The sequence below is a fragment of the Gallinula chloropus genome, assembly GCF_964237585.1.
Source record: "Gallinula chloropus genome assembly, chromosome: 2".
Classification (NCBI taxonomy): Eukaryota; Metazoa; Chordata; class Aves; order Gruiformes; family Rallidae; genus Gallinula; species Gallinula chloropus.
The window spans coordinates 143,970,221-143,992,933 of NC_140086.1; the positions used below are offsets into that span (position 1 = coordinate 143,970,221).

The window sequence follows — 22,713 nt, forward strand, 5'->3', positions numbered from 1 at the left end:
AATAAAGACAGCAGAGTCTCTTGCATTAAACACTTTAAACAGCACTCTGTATTTACTAGGCTATGTCCGCTGCTCTGAACAGTCTCCAAGGATTAAGTCTCAGAATCAATGCTCTATTGATTTTACTATCAATGAGCATTATGGCTCACACGACTGGCCATTTTAAGGGAAGATAGCTTCTATTATAACCCACTTTTTAGAATATATACTGTTAAAGGATAAATCACTGCTTTCAATAGTAATTAAGCTCTGTATTCGAAAAATAAAGATATCAATGATTTTTAGGGTTTTCAACTGGAAAATGATCTGACTGAAACTAAGATTCTTCCCATCATTTTAAAATTTTGATTTCCAAGTTTAGGATGTGGTTCTTTAGAGAAACATCTATTAACTATGAAGTTAGTAGATAAACCATGTGCATCAAGCGCTAGATTCAAAATTGAATTACAAAGCATTCTTTTAGCAATCTACATTAGTCATTTCTCTATAGAAGAAAAAAAAAAACCTGAAAAGGAAAAACCCATCTCTAGTATCTTTTCCACAGACATATGTACACAGAATGCAGCAAATCTGACATACAAAAATGCCTGCCCGTTGTCTCTGAAATGTAGCAGCCAGCAAGTTAAAGAACCCCAAAGCACTGGTACAGAAACAAAATGACAAAAAAAAATCCCTGTTTGTAAGTGAAGTGGAAGCATTATTTTAAAATCCAGACTTCTGTGCAAGATTTACTAGTCTTATACTAACAAGTAACCAATTGCAGGATTATTAAAATTTCATTATTCTGTAAAGTTTCATGAAATAGTTTAGAGCTCTTTGTAGAATCAATTACATTGCGAGAAAAAAAAAATCCATTAACTATAGTAGCTAATTACAATTTCATCTATTTTAATATAATTATAATTTACTTTTCCCTTTAAGAGAGACACTGCATTTCATATTTCAAATAATTTCAGAGATCTGATGGAGTTTATATAGTATAGCCTTGAATTAATGAGATTTATTCTGAACTAGGGGAAGACTGCACTGGTGCTTTTTATTTTGGGGGCATTTTTCCCCTCAAGCTGTCAAAGACATGCAGTGCAACATCAGCCTGAACAATTTATACCTATGAATACAGATATTTAATTATAATGAGAGCTGCGATAAACACCTTTCTTACTCTAAACAAGTATATCTTGATTCCTTTGCAAATGCTTCCTGTAATCAAGCCCACATTGTTACAGAGGATGGGCCTGGGAGGTGAAAAAAGCTCCTTAAAAGGGTAACAAACAATGAAATTAAAACCTAAGATTTTTGTCTAATTACAATTAATAGAAGTGTGTAAAGCTATCCACTTTTTCATAAATTAAAAATAATCAAAGGATAATAAAATTTATCAAGTCGATTTACCTATAAATTTCAGAAAATGCACCCATCTCTATCTACATGGGCTAAAAATTAACTTTCACATACTCTACAGTCTATACAAAATATTGTCTGCTGCGTGTATGTTTAATGTTAGAATATTAGAATGTTTTGATTATGTATCAAAGTGTGTAAGAAAATCACTAACATGGTAACATTACTATATTCTGTAGTACTACTATTATTAGAAGATTTCACAACTATACAACCTTCTCTAAAACAAAATGCATTTTGATTATGAAGTCCTGCATTATAATTGTCAGTAGACAAACTACAATATTTTAAGAAAGGTTTCTGCTACCAGGTACTGATAAATATGAAAATACAAAGGTTTTAGAAAAATAATTACATGCCAAGAGATCTGCCTTTTTAAAATGCTATTTCTGTACACGAACACAACTAACACCTCTGACATTCACCAAGACATGGAAGAATAACGTAATTAGACCTAGTTCTATGGTTTCAAAATAAGTTAATAAGTTAATCACTTACAGGGTACAGGAATATATTTTTGCCTTTCCTGGTTCCCTCTCTAAACACACACTCCAGGACAAATGCTCCCGGATTACATCACTCTTGAGATGAACAGTCAGAGCTATGACTGACTTCAATGCAGAAACAGAAGCAGCTCACTGATCCTGAGGCGGTAGAATCCTAAACCCTAAACCATTTTGGTGTCCAGTTGTGAAGGAACTCCCAGCTAAGTTGCCAGAATTCCTCACCAACTAATTTGTTAGAAGTCAAGTTTACTTCAGAATTAAAAACTACAACACTGCCAAGTTGGGGGGAGGGGCAGGGGGATGATCTGACAGAAAGCCTTGTTACAGCAGACCCAAATAAATGTCTCTGCAATCAGGATAAAACCAAATTGATAAGCCCTGAGAGAGAAAGGTTGCAGCAGTTTCTCCCCAGTGCATGGCCATGACAGTAAACTTTGAGCCTCTTCTGTGAGGTCCCATCAGCTCACACAGTGCATAGCCAAGTATCAACAGCTAAATCAAGGAAATGCCAAAAAAGCAGCAACTCTCCACTTTCCTTTGTCATATGGTTGCAAAAAACTGGTGAGTTATCTTACAACAGAAACAGTATTACAGGGAGACACTTAAGATTTGTTTTAAAGAGATGCTACAACAAGGCCTTACAGCATACTGGACAGGCCACCTTCCATTTACAAGCTCAACTGAGAGTTTATCATTAGACTGTGATAGATCTGATCAATAAAGGTTTTCCCAAAGCAAAGCGGCCACATAGTTCTGCTACCCTACATGTTATTTCCAGAAAATTCTCTGAAGGTAAAACACTATTTCATCCACTACATTTATATTTAATCAACTATAGAAGCAGTATCAACCATACATCCACACCATGGAAGAAAAATATTTTGTACATAGACAATGTAAGTTACAGACAATTAAGTCAATCCAAGTCAGAACAAACTAGAGCTGCTTTAACTTCTCATTTGTAATCACTGTGCTACACTAATTAACTATATTCTCACAAACAAGTTGGAGAAGTTAATCACATCTGTAATGTAAAAAATATGATTTTAAGCTTTGTATACAAGCTACTGCAGCAAAGTTCCATGCACAAAGCTACTCTTACTAGGAATATTCTTGCAGCTGTATCTCCACAGAGGCAATATCACAAAGTGCATGTAAATAATATTATAAACAAAAAGGTGGCAAAACTTTGGGGATCACTGACTTTTCAAATGGCCTGAAACCACTTCACAAACAATTTTCTTAAACTTTCCTTGATTAGAACTTCACAACGAAATTTTTTTGTGAGAGGTGAAAAGTACTTCTGGAAATTTGATGTGGTTGGGTTTTTTTCAATTAAGTACATTTTAATTAAGTACATTTTGACACTTCAAGAGAGGTTATCAAAGAGTAGATGATCTGTACTATAGTACCTGGACTCTTGCCAAGACATTTACAAAGCCAAAAACCCTTCAAGAAATGTCTAGATAAGCCCTGTTTAAAGATTTATGAGATGATTTACTAAAACTACAAACCAAAAGCAAAACTGACTGTCCCAGCTTTCATTAGTTTAAATGGTCATCCACTTTAAAAAAAAAAAAAAACACAACCAAAACAAAACAAAAAAAAAGGCAAACAGATCAAAACAGATCAGCACTTAATCCTCTCCCCTTCAGATACTGCTGGACCTGCTCCTGAACAAGTAGCATTTATTAAAAAAAAAAGTTACAGAAATAGTGCTACATATGTACAAATTTAGTCTTATGGGTATGTCTGAAAGAGAAAACCAATGAAATAAGCAACAGAAAACAATGTTGAAGATGACACAGACTGGAATAATCCCTAAATATCATGCACCAACCCTTTTATTGATATAGTGAGGTATGACTGACAGTTGAATCAGTGGCCTGTATTTTCAATCACAGCTTTAATAAAGCAAGCAATCATGATAGACACAACTCAACAAAAAGTGATATAATTGTTAAGTGTTAAAAAATTGCTCCAAATAACATCTAGTTTTTAAAGTTCTTTCAAATACTAATTTTAAAGGAAAATAACCAGTATATCGCACAAAAATACACACCAGTTTCCCCTTTAAGCCACATACAATCTGTAACTAAACAGCTACAGCAGAATTCCAAACTTAAATTCTGCAAAAAGTCATCTGACAAGTTCCAGTTCAGTCAAGTAGGACTTCAGCTATCACTGGCATGAATGCTTTATTTAAGAACCCATGAAAATTAACTCACCTCTGCCTCCTTTCTTCATCCTTTAAAACCTCATAAATGGCCACCAACTAAACACCAGAAGACACACATATTTTAGGATTAAGTTTATAAAGTTTGAGCAGCAGTATCACATTTTACATTTGCCAACTAATGACCTGTGCAAACTTCCTATGGAGAAAAAGCAGTGACATTCATATACAACATATCATGAGATACACAAACAAGCAACTCCTACAAGACTTTTTTTTCTTCCCCTCCTCACATCTGTCAATTTAACTGAGTCTTGTCTCAGTTACAACTTTAAAAAGAAAAGATATCATTTGCTTCATTCTAAAGATCTTACTGGAATCAAGTAGCCTGTATTTAGTAATCAAATTATACTTTTAAAGACAGACCTAATAACGACAGTCGTATCCTTTCACTCTGTAAAGATTCTAAAGGTGAAAATTCAAGAACTAAAATTATTTATTTTCATTAAATTATGCCTACACATAACTTGCGCTGATAACTGAAGTTTTCTGTACGGCTTCTGAGAAGGCTATTTGTAAACAGTCTTACATAAAGTGCAAAATATATTTTCCTTCTAAAGGTCTAATTATTATGTTCAAATTAGTTTTAATATACAGGTAAATACAAAATCCAAGTGATTCAACAAGTTAACTCTAAAATAGTATACTTGGTTTTAATCTAGATATGTCAGGTAAAATGTAATTCAATGTTTAACTTCATCTCAAACATGCACTGTTGTTCCTACTAAAACAGCATCATCATTAAAAATTCTGAATCTTTTTTCCCCACAACTTTTAATTGTTACACATTGCACTTACTTGCCTAAACTGTGTTTCTGCGTTTTCATCTTTATTCTTGTCAGGGTGTAGAACCAGTGAAAGCTTCCGATAAGCTTTGCGAATGTCTGCAGATGAAGCATCCTGGAAAAGGAAAACAGAGCCAACTGTCAGAAACTAATACCCAGAACCCTGTTGAGATGTGAAGACAGCCATCCAAGTGCAGGAACTACAACATTAAGTTGTCTAACAACCAAACCATGCCCGTAGCCTGGCCTAAATGACTCATTCAAGTCCAATTCTTCTTTCTCCTTAACTTCCTTCATTACCATACATCCATTATAATTATATTTGCCAAAATTTCCCAACATTTTCTTGCTTAAAAACTAACCCAGGGACCTTCTGCACCATTTAAAAGTTCAAATAGAAACTGAAAATTATTGCATCTGTGTATCTTTAAGACAGACATCATTTCAGCAAATTATCATGCTCAATTTCCCAAACTCAGGACTTGGTATGAACTCTTCCCTTATTAATATTTACATGTAATTCACCATAATAGGACTTCCATTCAACTTCAGCTTCATCACATCTGAAGAATTATACTTTTCTAAAATAGCTTCAAATTGCAGTCTTGAAGCTATACTGTAGCACTGACATCAATCTATACCTTAAGAATCGTGCACATTTTGGGAAGAAAAAAAATAAAACTTAAGAATGTAAAATGCATCAACGATGTCCCAACTTTGCTGCAGAACACACACATTTCTGAATTCACAACTCTTATTTTGTACATGCCATAAATATATCCAGAAATGGAAGATTTTGAGAGTTGTATTATATAGTATGTAGTGGTTACATTCACCAGAAGATCCACAAAGAATCACATTTAAACAGAATTACTTGCATTCTTTAGCAGCATGTTCAAGGCAACATTTTAGACATCAACCGTTTATCTGACAATTTTTATTTCCTGATTTTATATATGTTATTTTTTATATATATTATTCCCCAGTATACTCTCTCAAAATTACAATGTCAGTGAGGATTAAGAAACACCAAAACCCAGATCTGAATTGGCTGTGAGAGGAACAGAGCTGAAATAAGATAATAATTAATGCAATACTGTAATTAGTCTGTCAGGCTTTTTATTACAAATCATTATTTTCATTTTAAAATTTTCAGTTTTCTAACATGAGGCTGTAATAATGCTGTATACAAGTTTGGCCCAGGAGTGAATAATAGAGAAATACTGGAGAAGGGGAAGGGAAAAAGGATAAAGCAAGGGAAAGTGCAGAATTTGAGACAGCTCAGCTTTGAAATTATTATTTTTAATTATCTGGAGAAAGCTGGTATTATCCCCTAATGCAAGACCAAAGTAACTATAGTCTCTTCTTGTCTGTCAAAGGAAGGTGCTTTTATTACTCACAGAGAAGATTTCTCCTGCAAAGACTGCAGATGCATTTTTTCATTTTAAATTTTCCTATAGCACTTGGAGGCAGGTGCATACCAAAGCAGGATTCCTCTTTTTAAGTACCAGCTTGCTCCCAGCTTGATTACTGCCAGTGAGTTACTCCATACTGCCATCGTTTTATAGGTTTATTTTTAACCCTTGGTTAAGGGGAAGGAAGAGACAGTGACTACATATCTATTCTAAGCACAAAGAAACATTACATTCTTGAGTGGAATAGACTTATACGAAAAACACAAAAATACAAAGTAAATAAATCTTTTACAAATTAGGGATTGAGACTGTGAAAACCTTCTCTACCACATCTACAGATGTGTCGAGTCCTTTTTTTTGCAACACTGCCAATGAATAGTTAAAAACCTGATAAAAGTATATTAAATAGTTGTCCCACAGTATTCTTCCAATAGCTTCAAACAAGAAGCAAGCAAAAGAGTTACAGTGTTTTCAGCTGTACCCAAATAATCTAAACTTTAGCTTTATTTGGGAGCAGCAGGAACATGTGTAAAAGATCAGAACAAAAGGTAGGTTATCTGTTTCTTGCTTGAGCAAAGCAAGAGATTCCAAGTCAACTCTGAAAGAATAACATTGTTTAAATATCTGTTCCTTCACCTTGAGAAGCTGAAACAAAAATTTCAAAGTTTATAAAACCAGATTGTTCATCTGAGTTACCAGAAATAATTTGGAGATTATCACTGTGAAAGTGATCTTTATGAACATATCAGCTAATTGTAATTAAGCCTCTAAAAGATTTAAAAGGGGACAGTAAAAATTAGTAACATGGAATGTTGCTCTAAATTATTCAGTTACAACTGGTCCATACACATTTCTAAAGCAACAACAGGTCTACCTGCTAACCAGTTCTTCCCAATACTGTCAAACACAATGCAGGAAACTCTTGTATGTTCCAAACATTTTGCTAATTCATGTTACCTATGGGTAATGTTAAGCATCAAGGTTCAAGATCCTCTAGGAGCTGCCCTGAACAAAGTGGCTGGTTCTTTAGGAAAGCCTCACATCTCTACAGAACCTCTGAGCACTGTATGACCCTAAATAAGCTATAAAGAATGATTATTTTCAAACTAATAAAGAAGCATCTACCACACTGAAGTCAGCTGTTCTGAGAGACTTTAATTTGTAGTTAACTGCCTCAGTCATCTTCAGTAACATTTCCATGAAGGCTGAGCAACAAAACACCAAGTTAAGAGTCAAGTGTTTTCTACAGATTAAACCAGTATTTAATATATATGGGCAGAAGGAACTTTTTACAAGGGCATGTACTGGTATGGCAAGGAGTAACAGCTTTAAACTGAAAGTGCACAGATTTAAATTCCATACCAGGAAGAAATTCATCCCTGTGAGGGTGGTGAGGCCCTGGCACAGGTTGCTCAGAGAAACTGTGGCTGCCCCCTCCCTGGCAGTGTTCAAGGCCAGGCTGGATGGGGCTTTGGGGAACCTTGTCTAGTGGAGGGTGTCCCTGCCCAGAGGAAACTAGATGATCACTAAGGTCCCTTTCAACCCAAACCATTCTGTGACTAGTCCAAAGACTTGAAAGAGAAAGCCATGACCACACTAAGGCTTTGTTTGTTTTAAAGAAAAGGCTCAGAAGACTTGTTGGGTGGCTTCATTCACAATTCAGATGTCTTGGCCTTGGTTACATCTAAGGAGGGAAAAATAAAATGTGTAGGCTTATCAGTCAATAGCAAAAGAAGATGGTTATGTAGCAGACAGCTAGTACATTCAGGGATTTCTCCAGGACTGTGCTTCAGGTAGGCCACATTTATCCACCAATTAAGGGAAATGAGCCTGTCACACTGTCTCCCTCATGTGGAAAGAAACATCAAAAGCATCACCCTATTACTTGATAACTATCTTTTCAAAGCAATATTGTCCCTTCATACTTTCAGGATTGAACATTTCTTTACACACTCATTTCCAGTTAATGGATCTTACAAATTGAGAACTACTCTCACTGTAACAACTGCACACACTTCTGTGTACAGCATCTAAGTCCACTTCCAAACAAGCCACTGCTGTTCCAAAGGAAAAAAGGCAATACTCCATCATATATATTTTGAAAAACAAAGTGCAATATAAGCACTTATATGACAAGATAATGCAAAATAAGTGCTATAAACTAAAATTTTTAAAAAAATAAATTAAACCTCCCCCAAAACTCAGCTGTCAACTGCATAGCTGGAAAAAATGCACACAGCAGACAAGCCAACGGAGGGGAAAGTGTTTTAGTTCTCAGAACTACCAAACTGGAAGTCTATATTTAGGTGGGCCACAGTCTGGTCTCTTATGCATGCAAATATGTTACTATTCACGTGGGAATTTAATTGCTAATACTTTATTGAACAGATTGTCCATGTGTCTAGCTACATGACCTCTAGGTAGAAGTTAAAAGTTCAATCTTTTACACTTCTTTGCATAATCCCTTACAACACAAACAAGTATTTCTACACACAAACAAAATTAGCATTTGAAGGAATGAACAGTATGTCAGAAATTAAATGCATTTCTTAAGGTACACTGTTGGAATTTTTAATTGCTGTCTAAAGGGTGACATGCATCAGATTCCCAGGGTGGGGAAGAAGCAGCAGCATTCTTCTCACTAGTTATGTTTTTTGCTTTTGGCAGCTTGTCCAATTCAAACAAAGAAAGACACATTACTGAATTTTATTTTACTCTGCATCACTTTCATATTCTCTAGTATTACCAAGAAAAGTTCTATCATTCAACTATAAATACATAAAGAGAAGCAAAGATTTTTTTCATAACACATTAAAAAATAAATTATCTAAATAGGCATATCCCATATTTTGTTAAGTTCTTGCTGAAAACGCATGAAGATTCAAATCTGGTGTCCTCTATACAAATTCAGACTCCCACCTACAGACAGTTCACTTCCACCTTTACAATAAATAGAAAAACTGGTGTGGTATAGTACATTACTACATTGCCTTCTATTCCTAATGTAACTATGATTACTAATGAAGCTAAAAAAGAGCCTCATTGTGGTCCCAAGACAATTCTTGGTGAACACATAACATATCAGATATTGCCATAGGCAAACAGTGATTAGGTCAAGGGGAAAAAAATAATCAATGTCTACATAGTTTTCACTTACCAACATATACAATTCAAAACCTAAATTGTTCCCCTGAGTGCAATGCCGTTATACAACAAGACTTAGTTACTTACAATTTAGCAACTGCTTCTAATGCAGTAAATGTGCTCAATTCATCTTGGTTTTTAAATATGCCTGCTGATGTCTTCAAATAGGTGGCATTATCTTTATTAGTAATGGGAAGGCACGTGGTCCATAGGACCATGTATGTGGACAGAAATTCCATTTCTGTTCAGTTGCTGTTTGTCCAACCGCTCGTTCATGGGTGAAGAGAATGACCTCAGTGTACCTGTTTCATTGCAGTGCTACCGAAGGAACGCGCAGAATTTTCCACAGTGCGTGCTGATGAAGCTACGCAGCAAGGAACGGCGGCAACGGCATAGAGTGCCAGCTGACTGCATTTCAAGTCTGAACCTTATACCTGTGAATAACCTTAGTGCTGGTAGGCCTTCACGAGGCTTTTTTCAGCCTTCCTAAGTTACAGTTCTCTTGTGTTTGGAGATTTTTTTCATTTAAGAGCAATCCAAATTAGTACGCTTTCTTCAACAAAATACTTCAGAGTTTTTGTGTAGTAAAAGGAGTGTAGACTCACTACTTTCCTTTTGGTAACCATCAGGCATACAATTTGATGTAAAACAGTACAGAAAAAGAAGCCAAAAAGAAGGTTGCAAATTCACAATCACATCTTTTTCATCCATGATCTGAAACTGCAGGATGCACAGGCTGTCCCACAAAAATGCACAAAACAAGCAGCAGCAGATAACTGAAGTACAGTTGTCAATTAAACATTGTGTCAACATTGCTACTTTCTGCATGGCTGTTTTCATGTCAAGTCCACACAAAACTACTATCTGTAAGTGTCAGAGACTGAACAAACATGGTGTAACAACAATTAAATATCTACAGTCTTCATTCCTCCAGCAACATCAATGAACACAGTGTGACCCATTCTAAACAGGGACAGGACAGCAACCAGTGTTGTGCCACAACCCTTCTCTAGGTAACTGTTGGGACAGACACCATACAGCTGTGACACTTCTTCCAACCCAATTCTCACCCCCTCTTTGGTTCAGCATAGGCCGACAGACACGTAGCTCTTCAACCTGCTTGAAGGCCATTCTGACTCTGAAAGCTCACAACAAAAACCGTATAATTCAATGCCTTGCATACACTCTAGACTTTTAAAAAAAAAAATTTTTAAATGAGACTCTCTTAGAAACAAACAAACAAAAAAATCCCACCATTGGTATCAACAGCCTTAAACATCACAATGCATATGTTCAGTGCACAGTCACAAGCACCCGTTTCCTCAAACACCTCTTCAGAAAGTAATTTCCCTTTAAATAAGTAATACTGTTGTTTCTATACGTAAATATTGGTCAGTAGCACCAGGAGGAAAAGCAGAAGTTACTGTATCTAATGTGGCTGCTCCTCTAACAGCAGAAACTGGACTAGGAAATAAATGACTTTTAACCCATACAAAACTTGATTAAAACACCACTCCCATATTTGCTTCACTACATGCATCCACCACAACCTGGTCTTAATTTCAGCCCCCACGACCAGATTAGTTCCAAGTACACCTGATTTTGCCAAGTTTGCACTTCAGGAAAAAAAAAAAAAATCTATGAGGGAAAGAGTGTCTTGTAGTGAATTCCAGAGGTGGGAAGGACCTGCTGGCAACCCCGAAGAATATAACTAGGAAAGAAAAGCAAGTGTCTCCCAGAAGACCGAGCATCATCTATGAAATTTTATAGTTAACAGATGCCAGCTGAGTTTTGCCTTACATTTCTTGCTGCATAACCTTTGTTCAATTCACCCTTTATTTATATTGAACTTCTTTCTAAGACACTCATCTTTTTCAAGGATGTAAAATGAGTTAAACTCAAATCTGCTGCTTCTCTACAGATGAATGCTCCATGTGTACCCGGGCAGGAGGAGAGATGTGCTCTGCTGCAGACCAAGCCATGTGTCTCGCAACATTCCGTTGATTTAAACCAAATAACAGCACAGCAGGGAAATACGTAGGAACTAAAAATAATGCTAAAAAGGTGTTTTAATGCTTTTTTATGTTGCTAAGTTTTAAAGCAATACATGAAATGAAAATGAATACAAACCAGCACAATGTATTCCTGGGAGCTTCTGATAACTGGCACAATCCCTTCACTGGCATGTTTGTTTCCAGGGGAGTGTGTCAAATGAAAGAAGACTCTGTTTTCAGCCTAGCATGCCAAATGAATGAAAATTCTGCTGCCTCATGCTTGAGAAACCAAAAAAGTGTGTTCTGCTCAGCACATGTGCACAATTACACATGCTTAGCTTTTCTTGACCAATTTGAACAGTATTTATATGTAATTTTTGTCTTCTGTTGAAACGATTTTAGCCTTTTAACTTTTTAAACTTACATTTTCAGAAACTGATTACTTAGGAAAAATGAGATTGCCCAAGAGAACACTGTCATATATAATCATAAGTTATGATTTAGCATGATCTTTGTCTCCTGAGATGCAGCGAACACTCACCAACTCTCAACATTTTTAGAATTACTCTTCAAATTCAAAATGGAAAAAAGCTATCAAACCACAACTGAGTATTCAAGCCAATAGTGACTAATTTGAAATCCTCCCTACTGTTATAGTTTATTTCCATTTAGCTTTTCCATTCTGGTAGTTCAAAAGGAAGGAATGAGTTGGTAGTCTTTATTTATTTAATGTTTTCCCAGGAACACTATTACATATTTATTTTTATTACATTTTTATAGTACTTTTTTTACATAGTTGTTTGTGGGTTTGGGTTTTTTAAATATAAATAGCTGTATATATTTTTATGTACCTGTGGGTATTCCCTTATAAAGATAATTGTTTCTAGGGAATTCTCTCAAAAATCTGCCTATTGCATCACAGATTTCCAGTTTACAGCTCCCAGGGAAAAAATACTACCTGCAGAATTCCGGATGCTGCAACATATTCACAGGATCTAAGTTGTTGCAAAGACAACCACTGTGTTTACACTCCAAGTTGGCGGGAAAAGTAGAGTGTGATGCCTCCTGCATCGTGTTTCATGCTCAATGCCATTGCCCCTGTCTAGCACAGCCCCCCGATTCACAAGACAGAGGAACCCACTATACCCAAGGACAGTTCATCATGTGGAGAACCAGCATAAGGAGGCAAAGATTTTGAGGCATTGGATCTTAGCAAGTTCCAACCTCTCCTAGAACATTAATGCCCAAAATACGCTATTTGATTGTTTATACAGTTTTCTTGCTACATTTCAGCTTTAGCATGTTTCCAGCGAGTAAGGAATTAAATTAATTTAGAGAATCAGCAAAGCTATATCCATACCCAGCCTTTACCACCTCCTTCTCTTGCTTACCCTGTTCTCATTACAGCCTCCTACCAGAACTGACATTACTGACCCATGTGCTCCTACACACCTAGCCTGTCCTTTCAAATAACCGCCTCCCAGATCTCAATTTAAGCGTAATATTTTAGAGGGAGGCTACTAATGACCAGAGACTTAGGTCTTAAAGAAAGCCAAAGACCAAAATAAATACTTCCCCCAAAAATGCTTGGGCTGCTAATTACTGAATTCCTGTGTCACCTGAAGTGTTGCTGTCACCTTGTGACAACACCTTTAATTGACTTGTAAGCTCTAAAACTTCATATTTTTGAAAGCTGTTTATCACCCTCCCTTCTGATGTCTGAAAAACAAGGAAAGGGCATGCAACTGACAGGATATAGGATGTATGGCTGAAAAGAAATTCTTATAAAGCCATAAAATAAGCCAATAGAGATCAATTATCTTCAACACATAAGTTTTCAACCCATTACCTTATGCACAACAAGATATTTACATGGTAAATAATCTCCATGGGCATCAAACTTCTTAATAAACATTGACTGTTTCTTAACAACTTCCTCAGCCCTATCACCCGGGAAGGACACAATTTTATATGCTCATACACCCATGCATATCCATCATATGTGTTTTTATACATAGAGGTACTAATATAAAAGCCACATGTAAACAAGCCTTAATCTCCCAGCAGTCCTTAACGCTTATACAATGCTCTAATTTATGTTTGTGATTGTTGCTCAACTGTGTTCTTAAACTGCTTTGTGAAGTTAAGACATTACACAAGCTTGGAACGAACAATGATCATTTTCATATCTTGACTTAAGTAACATTTTTAATGCACAACATTTTTCAAACAAATGCCAAAAACATGTGTATCATGAAGCTTCTCTTGCAGGTGCAAAATAAACTGGAAAGAAAATAAAGCATACCTTGATTAGTTAAAGAATCTAACTTAAAAATGAAAAGGTGTATCGAACAGGATTTTATGAGGTCTGTCCCAGGTCCACTGACAATATTTTAACTGGCAAGTTGAACTACAGAATCACTATTAAACTGGTAGTTAACACTAATCTGGGAAAAACTACAAAGATGCTGTCAAAGAGAATTAGAATTTAAAAGATCCGGACAAATTGGAGAATTGGTCTAAGAAAATATGACATTATTTACTAAGTGAAAGACTAATGATCTACATCTGGATAGAAACCATCAACTGCGCAAACACAGGATAGAACAAAGCAGTTCGGCAGAAATGACCTGTGAAGCACAAGCTGAGCATGAGTCAGAAGCATGATGTCGCCTCTCTGCGCGGCAGAGCCCACCGTGAGCTGTACGGCGAGGAGCAACTGTGTCATTTCACACAACAACTGTAAGACCGCAGCAGATTGCTGTGTCAAGTTCAAACAACGCACTTATAGAAAGCTATAAGCCTGTTTTGAAGATAAACAACAAAATCTGAATAGTAAGAGGTCCAGGAGAAAAAAAAAATTTAAACAAATACAGAGAAACTGAAAGAACAAGAGTGAGTTAAACCCAAAGAACAGGCAGCTGACACAAAGAAATAACATCTTCAAATACATAAAAGGCAGCTGTAATAATTGCCTTGTCGGATCTATCAGGGTTAACGAGGTATCAGTCAGATAACAGCACAGGAAGATTTAAGTTAGGTACCAGGAAAACTTCCTGGAAGCATCACTTGCTTATCACTGCTGAAGCAGCTCTTGCATACATTTATCAGGCATGACTTAGATTTAACTGGTTCTGTCACAGCAGGGTATAGTAGGTCACTAACAGTCCTATATTTCAGAATTTAAATATCCTTTTGATGATCAATTTAATAATTACTCTTAAAATATTCCAACTGGATTTACTGCATCTGTTTATGTAGTTTAAAAGGTCCTGGCTGAAAGACAGTATTCCTGTCACACTGAAGATGACAGATGCTCATGCTAGAAGGAGAAAAAGTCAATGAGATTTTCACAAAACCTTAAAAGGGCTTTGAAAGGAATGGCAAGTATCAAGAGGTGGCAGGAAACACTTCTTTGCCATGAATTTGAAGTCCTGTGGGGCCCTGCTCCATGATTTGGATCGCTAGGCATGAAGCTTATTTTTCCTGTCACACAGCAGTTACTCTGAACTATTAAAAAAGTCATCCTGTAGTAGATGATCACTAATAAGTCATCCACATAATTTGAGTTTAGAATACTTCTCCATCCATTATCTGTTTTAGCCTTGAAAGAAAATACAGAACAGATAATCAGCAAGGTGTCTTGAAAATGTCAAACGAAAATAAGTAATAAATTAAACAAGAAATTTCCACAAATGCAATTAAGACTTTTAAAACTCTCTCTTCTCAGTGTTCTGTATTTGGTTTATTAAAAGTACTTAATACCTGCAACAAATACACCTAAATGAGGAAACAGTAGAGCTGCTGTTGTAAACCATATCCAGACACAGCAGTACATTTCTTCATTTTTGACAAAGCAGGAGCACCTCTTTCAAAATTATATATATAATTTTACGTTTATAATATATTTTTGTATTTTAATAATTTTTATTATACTTTGTACTTACTTCCACCCTCCTTTTCTTACTGTTTACCTAGCCTCTGTATCATAGTACAATATTTCTGAAGGGGTCATTTTTAGAAGCAATGTTATTTTTGTCTTAGTTTAAAAGACATTTTAAAATAGTCCTATCCACTGAACTTGAGCTTTGAGATCTAGCTGTACCTAGAGTCTATAGTCTTTCATTTGCTTGTTTGTCCAGAGCCTAGAAGACATGAGGCATTTACTGAGGTCAAGAAGTTTTTCATGTCACTGCTACAAAATCCACATCGTTCAGTTTGGATAAATCCTTAATACTTTTCAGAAAATAACCATTGTTAAATGAAAGGCATAAAAAAGATGATGTCCTGTGGGAGCTGGTTGTTTTCCACCAACAAAATCATATCAGGGGAACATAAGTCACCTCCTCCCTCGAGGAAGAATCATTCCACCATTTATTTTCAGCATATAGAATAGAAAACGTCTACAAATCTTGAGATCTTAAAAAAACAAATGTAATTAGCAATTTAATTTTATTTTTTGCTTCAAACCCAACTTGCCAGAAGTGGCAAAATGCTGCCTATTTTTAACCTCTGTTAAGGTAACTTCAAGAATATGTAGGATACTGATACCTCTGAAAGCCCTAAAATACATATACAAACCAGTATTACTTTATTCAAAATTTATTTTTCTATGGGTGTTTTTTCAAAAGTATCTCTTTAGATTTACAAAAAACTACCAGCAGCATTAAGCAAATTCCTTCCTTCTGTATTTAAAATACTTTCTACTGAACTAGTTAGGATTTAGCCTTACCCGTCATGTAGGAGAGTCACATAATGATCCCTTTATACTCATTAACTACCATTTTAATGAGCTATTACTACCTCGGGACTCAGAAGACCTCAGGGAGGTTGTAACATGCCACTACCTATATAGTAATTCACTGCTGAGTTAGTACATAGCCTCCTTGAAAGAACATAGGCATGCCCTCCATCACTCTCTATAATACAGATGCCAGCGTCAGCAAATTTTCTGTGTAAGATGCATCCCAGCCTAAAACTTAACAAACATCTCAGTTAAACTTCAATAAACTTAACTGATTGCCCATTACCATGGCCTACCACTACACTAGAAGTCACCACACTCCTAACAAAGCAAGTTGAAAGCATTTCCTGACCACCTCAACTCAGTCTGATGGCATAAAACACGCCAGACCTGATAAAGGGCTAGGACAGAAAGCAGGGGACACTAACACCCCAAAAGATTATTTGTAACCACCATGAGAGTCTGTACGAGTTATAAATTAGCCAGCAGATGTTCAAATATACCTGGATGAAGAAATCAAGTTTAGAATTAGGAACCATGAATTAAAATTCACACAGAAAATTCATTATAAGCAACTGAAAGCGAAATAAAATTATATTTTTTTAAATCATGCCCATGTTAAAAGAGAAAAATATACTCAATAAGTTGTGATGGAACTGACTTAAAAACAGCCCTTGCCATTCACTAGCAATTTTGTATGAAAAACGGGTATTATGGTCACTAAAAAAGCTTATCTGACATTATTTCTAGTGAGAATGAGCCAAATAACCCTTAAGGAAGATAATTACCTCTCAAGATTTATGGCAGCTGTGGGCAGATACTGTTACACACAGTGGCACGCTGTTCCCTGAATTGCCCTCTATGTTTTTCAAATCAAAATGCTTGAACTGAACCACACAGGCCCAAGTGAGATGCAGAAAGATCACTTCCCTGCTTTTCATAAAGTCATTCCCTGCAAGCAGTTACTGCTCTTCCCTTTCAGTGCCACCCTGGAGGTATCACTTGCATTAAGGGAGTAATTCATACTGATCCATGAACTGCCTCTCTCTTGGCCTACAAGAGCCAGAGAAGCAGAAGACCGTCTCTACCCAAACTGGAACGACCCTCACAACAGGGAAATTCCCTGACAGAAGCAGCCGAGGGAACAGCTGGTAGAGCCAGCACGTGGGGATCTTCTACTCTCATGACAACATTCATAGCAAGGCTGCAGCTGAACCACACACTCTGGAAACCTAGACAACTGCACAAGAGACAGAGGGCAGGTCCGCATAAGGAGGAAATGCTGAGAAGATGAGCCTGAAGTAAACACTTATTCCCATCTACTTTAAGTGTTCTTCAGTTAGGTGAGTGTAACATCCAGCCATCTCATCACTACAAAAGGTGGTGAGTATCTAAAACACATATGTGCCTGCTTCTCTCCTTATGCAGACACAAAAAAAAAAAAATTTGGGGAAATTAAGCCTTTTTTGCTGGGAAGCTAAGTAGCCCATCATAACCAGAGAGCTTAGCGGCGTAAAATCATAGTTCTTACCAAATATTCCCTCTGAATTGACATGTGAAACAGATTTGGAAATGCTCCCTGCTCCTGAGAGAAAAATAAGTGAGGTCAGTTATTCAGCCACCAATATTAAAAGGCAGCAGTTGTATGGAGCATATTTGCCTCCCATTTTCTCTCATCTACCCACAAAGACCTGCACTCAAGTCCCAGCAGCAGAGTTAGAACCGGACAGCTGAAAGGAAAAGATGTTTTGCTTCTGCCATTTTCATTTCTGCACCATCACAAGCAGAAGTAACAGGTAAGAAATTTTCTCCCAATGCCTGCATTTTAAGGATAACCCCTCAGTCAGGAAGTAAAGGTACAGAGAGCAACAGCCAACTGCAGGCACTACAAAGTTGGGTGAGCAGAACTAGCAGCAAAAAAAACCACTGCAAAAGGAAAAAAGACCAAAATAAAGGGGGAGAAGCATGCCTTTTTCTACGCCTGTGAAAAAGAAGAATCAGCAGTTGAGTGAGCAGCAATAAAAACTTGGCACAGGTTACATCCCATTAACTATGCTACCAGAAATCTATTTCAGCCAACTGACCACAGAAGATAGTGACTATTACCAAATCATTTACTTCCCTCTCAACACGGGATTACAGGATTATCAGCATCAAAGATAACAGTGAAAGTCAGAAGATAAAACTGTGGTCCTACTGCCTGAGACACTGAAAAATGTCAAATATTTAAAATGCAAAAGCTACAGGAAAAGTTTTGTGGTCATGGGACTTAACTGAAGGAAAGCTAAGACCTCCAAACTGTATTCTACTACGGGTTCTGCCCCAATTTTTCAAATTATACAGTCAAGACCAAAAAAAAGATCAACAGTAAAGCAAGAACATATTTAGTAGGTACTTTTGATACAGGTGGAAAGAAAAGAACTCAGAGTGCAAATCCACATGGGAAAAAAAAAAAAAAAAACACAACACAACCACTGCTATTGCCAATCCTACAATTATCAATAACAGGCCAAAGCCACTTGTCCCTGTGTCTCATAACCCCAGCCATGAAATCAAACACATGAAATTAAAAAGGAATCCATCAGATGCAATTTCTCTCTCTTCTCTTTTTTTGGAAGGAAAAAAACCCCAAACACAAAGCAGTGGTAGCAGAAACACTGTAAAACTATTTCCAAAAAAATAAGTCACAGCTAGTACCACTGGACAAAAGAAAAGAAATACTTTCTGCAGGGCAAAGAAACTGAGAACGCAGGAAGAAAGGAAGAAGGGGACTAAAATTAGTCCGTTTCCTTGTCTAGCTTCCCTCTCCCAATTAGTCCCACACAAACCCTGAGCCAGCTTTAGGCAGATGCCAGCAGTGGAAGCTGTATACCCTGTGGCAATGTCAACAAAGGGCGCACTGTCGGCTAAAAGACCAAAAGGATAAAAAATTTTGGTCAAGTTCTATTTTGGGTTTTTTGTACCAAGAGATAGGATGGTATGTTTTGTAGGGTGGTTTTTTTACTGAGCAAGATAAGCTATTGTTTAAAAATTATAACATAGTTAAAGGATTTGAGTTTAATTAAATCTAAAATATAAACTTACAGTTTAAAAATTAAGGGATAACAGAAATATGATAAAGATAATTACATGCTACAGCCAGTAATGAGTATTCCAAACAGGTAAAGGGGATTTGGGAAGAACTAGTCAGTTCCCCAAGAAGGAACTACAATCTGTTGTCGTTACTCCTGCCACTCTGTCTTTATGCAACATTCAGAAGATGACTGCTTACCCAGCGAGCAGCTATTCAGTTTATTCTCCACACATTTGTTCATGTGTGGCCTCATCTGCTTTTAGCTGCATGCTGTTCAAACATGTTTGGAAGCCGTGGTTATTTGTTTTGAAGCCCATCACAATGGCATCAGACTTCATCAGCAATATTATTCACCATTGTAATATCTTGAGACAAGTGTGTGTTTTCCTTTTTTTATGGGCTGCAAAACGAGGCACAGGCAAAGGTAAAATTTTCAGGAATCTCGGGGGCCAGTTTTCTCTCAGATACAATTTTTCCAAGCGCTCAGTATCAAACAACATTCCGTACATTCAGGGCACAGACTTTAATCGACTTCAACTGCAGCTGCAAACCCTCAGCATTTCTGCATATAAGCCCCTAGTATCTCAAATTATGCAACCAGAATTGCAGAGCACTCAAATCAATTAGTCACCACTTGGGAAAAGTTTCGTTTAAACTACTTCCCTACCATCACATAGGAATTCTGTGGCAGAGAGAGGAACAGAATACAATCCTCAGGGGCACTTTTCGTCTGACTAGCTTACCCATGAAACCTTTTTTTTTTTTTCCTCTGCAATCTTCTCCCCCACTCTCTATGTACCCTCAACATCTACAGGTTAAACAGTTTTTACAGACAACAGTCTCTTTCAATACATAAGCCTGAAGCTGCACTGGGGCCAGATCTCTCCCTGAGCCTGAATAAGTAAAGACCCTGTAGAATATAATGTAGTGAATTAAAAATCATCACAATGAACAAGCACAAAGAAACCAAATTAAGATTTGAGACATTCTGAAAACTGACATTCCCTAATTTTACAGTATGCAGTGCCAGATATTTGTTACTAATCTTTAAAAGAGATATTAACGTACATGGCTGTTGTACAAAAGGACAGAGAAACAAGTAGATTCGAAAAAGAAAGAGATATTTGCATAAGCAATGCAGACCTGCTTCATAACACTAACTCACAAGCAGTGTTTCCCCCCCTGCCTTCAATAAATCCCAGCTCTCTGAAGAATCATTTTGATTCTAACAGGCTCCACTAAATTGCAGAATAATCAGGCTAGTTATCAGCTTGCCTATTTCAAATTACAAATCGTAACACAAATAAAATGGATTATTCCTTAAAACACTATTGTTTTGTGCAATGTTTCTGAGATACACACAGTAGCAGACTGTTACGTGCACGGAACTGGAGACCAGTGCACGCTCCATCTTTTCAGAAGGGCAGGGAGAAATCAGTAAACCGACGGCATCAATGAGGAAGGGGAAGGAGGCTGCACGTATTACAAGCAGATGAGCCCAGGTGTAGACAGACAGTTCTGAAACACGCAGTGTCCAGGCAACTGATCATTCTCCTACAGGAAAGTGTCCTTCTTGTCTCAAAAGACCTAGAAATATTTACCAAGCACTTTCTGCACGACATAGGTATTTTTATCATCTAAGACAAAGAAGCAGAAGACCCAGCACCTTGCAAAACCTCTCAAATAGAATGAAAATAATGAGATGCTAAAAATAATAGCGTATATATATTATTTATATATATATATTAAAATAGTATTCTAAAAATAATGGCAGCCACATGTGAAACTGGGTAAAGTTTAATTACCAATTCTGTTCTGGTACAACAAAAAACTACTTTACACAAGAGGGTAATCCAGAAGCACAAATGGACATGTCTACTTTCAGACCATAAATGACTGCAGCCATTTTTTGTCCAAATTACTCATAATCTTGTTGAAATAAAATTTTCAGAGGTTATAAATAATCCAGAACTATTTTGCTTATGCAAATGGCATTGTTAGCATTTATCAATGCAAGACATACTGGCCATACCTCCACTATCATATTATATCACCACATTTAATGTAAAACATTTGACTAAGAATTTGAAAGTCTTATATACCCTGGAAAACAAACTCCGTCAAGCTGAATAAACATGAATGATCCAAGTTTTTTCTTTAACAAAACAAAACAAAAACCCCACACCCAAGAACCTAAGGATTTGCAGTTGTATTTTTGAAACAGTATTTCCTGTATTTTATATTTTACGTAGTTTTCCTGCACCACGTAAGAAAAAAAGAATAACTTCTAGAACTGTACTATTCCAACATAGGGCAATCAACATTTGCATGCAATTAAAAAACATTGTTTTTAAAGATTAAAATTACAAGTCTTAAGTTTTCAGGAATCCTAGGACTCCTGCCTGTATTTGCACAGGAGTCAAATATGACGGCTGCCTAAACACTGGTAGAATTATGCACCCAAATAAACTGAGAGGCATGCAGTGCTTTTATTCAACAATATCTATAAATCTAGAGTCAGACTTACATATCCATGAACTGAAAAGACAACCTTGAATATGGAAAGCAGTTTATCTTACCCAAGAAAACCTTTCTGTTTATATTGATTTAGAGTTGCATGAAAGAGTCTTGCTTATAAAGGTTTCTTAGCATAGCAAGCATTCCTTGAAAAACTGAAATGAGGGCAATTTCCATAATCATCTTAATTTAGACAGACTTTGCACACTACGCAGAGGTCACAATCTATACACATACATACTTTATGTAATGTTCTTCACTTGAAAGACCTTAATAAAGCTTTTTACAAGTCTTCACAATCACCCACCTCTTTCCAACTAATAATGTAGATATAAGACCAAACAGGGATCTAAGGGAAGGAAGCAGTGCTCAAAAATGAGGAAACTACAGAAGGAAGTTGGGATATAGTCCACCAAGACACAACTATAAATAGTTTCCATATTTCTAAATCAATATTTATACCAAAAGAAGTTAAAAGAAAAATATTTTTAAAAGGCAGCAAGTCAAGGATATTTGTTAAGTTTATCATTAACAATAAGTACAAATAAAACCAGACCCAATATGTAAAAATGTTTTAGTGATAAAGCAACAAAAAAGAAAAGGTTTTGTTGCTTTCTTTACTGAATGAGTGTCCAGAAAACTTTAACTGGGTCTGAAATTTAGGTGAATATCGAGTAAGTGAACTTGCTGTTCACTGCATTAATGAGTTCAACACAATGAAATTCGCATTCTGAGAGGCTCTCAAGGAAAAAAAAAAACAAAAACAAACCCACACAACACCCAACCCCCCAAAAAAACCCAACCAACAACCCAAACTCATGAAGTCCTAATTCTATCAGCAATTTTAATTCATTCGTATTTATTTATTCTGCTTTCACTTCATATTACAACTACAAAT

The 22,713-nt window shown here is 36.4% G+C and overlaps 1 protein-coding gene across 1 annotated transcript in view; it reads right to left on the reverse strand.

The window, feature by feature from the left end:
- The window catches only part of DNAJC1 (DnaJ heat shock protein family (Hsp40) member C1), a 109,352-nt gene that overhangs the window by 63,624 nt on the left and 23,015 nt on the right, over positions 1 to 22,713 (reverse strand). The window contains exons 2-3 of the mRNA XM_084260192.1: positions 4,942 to 5,043; positions 4,136 to 4,182 (exon numbers count right to left, since the gene is read on the reverse strand). Of these exons, the coding sequence (XP_084116318.1) occupies positions 4,136 to 4,182; positions 4,942 to 5,043 (149 nt within the window). The remainder of the gene's footprint in view (positions 1 to 4,135; positions 4,183 to 4,941; positions 5,044 to 22,713) is intronic.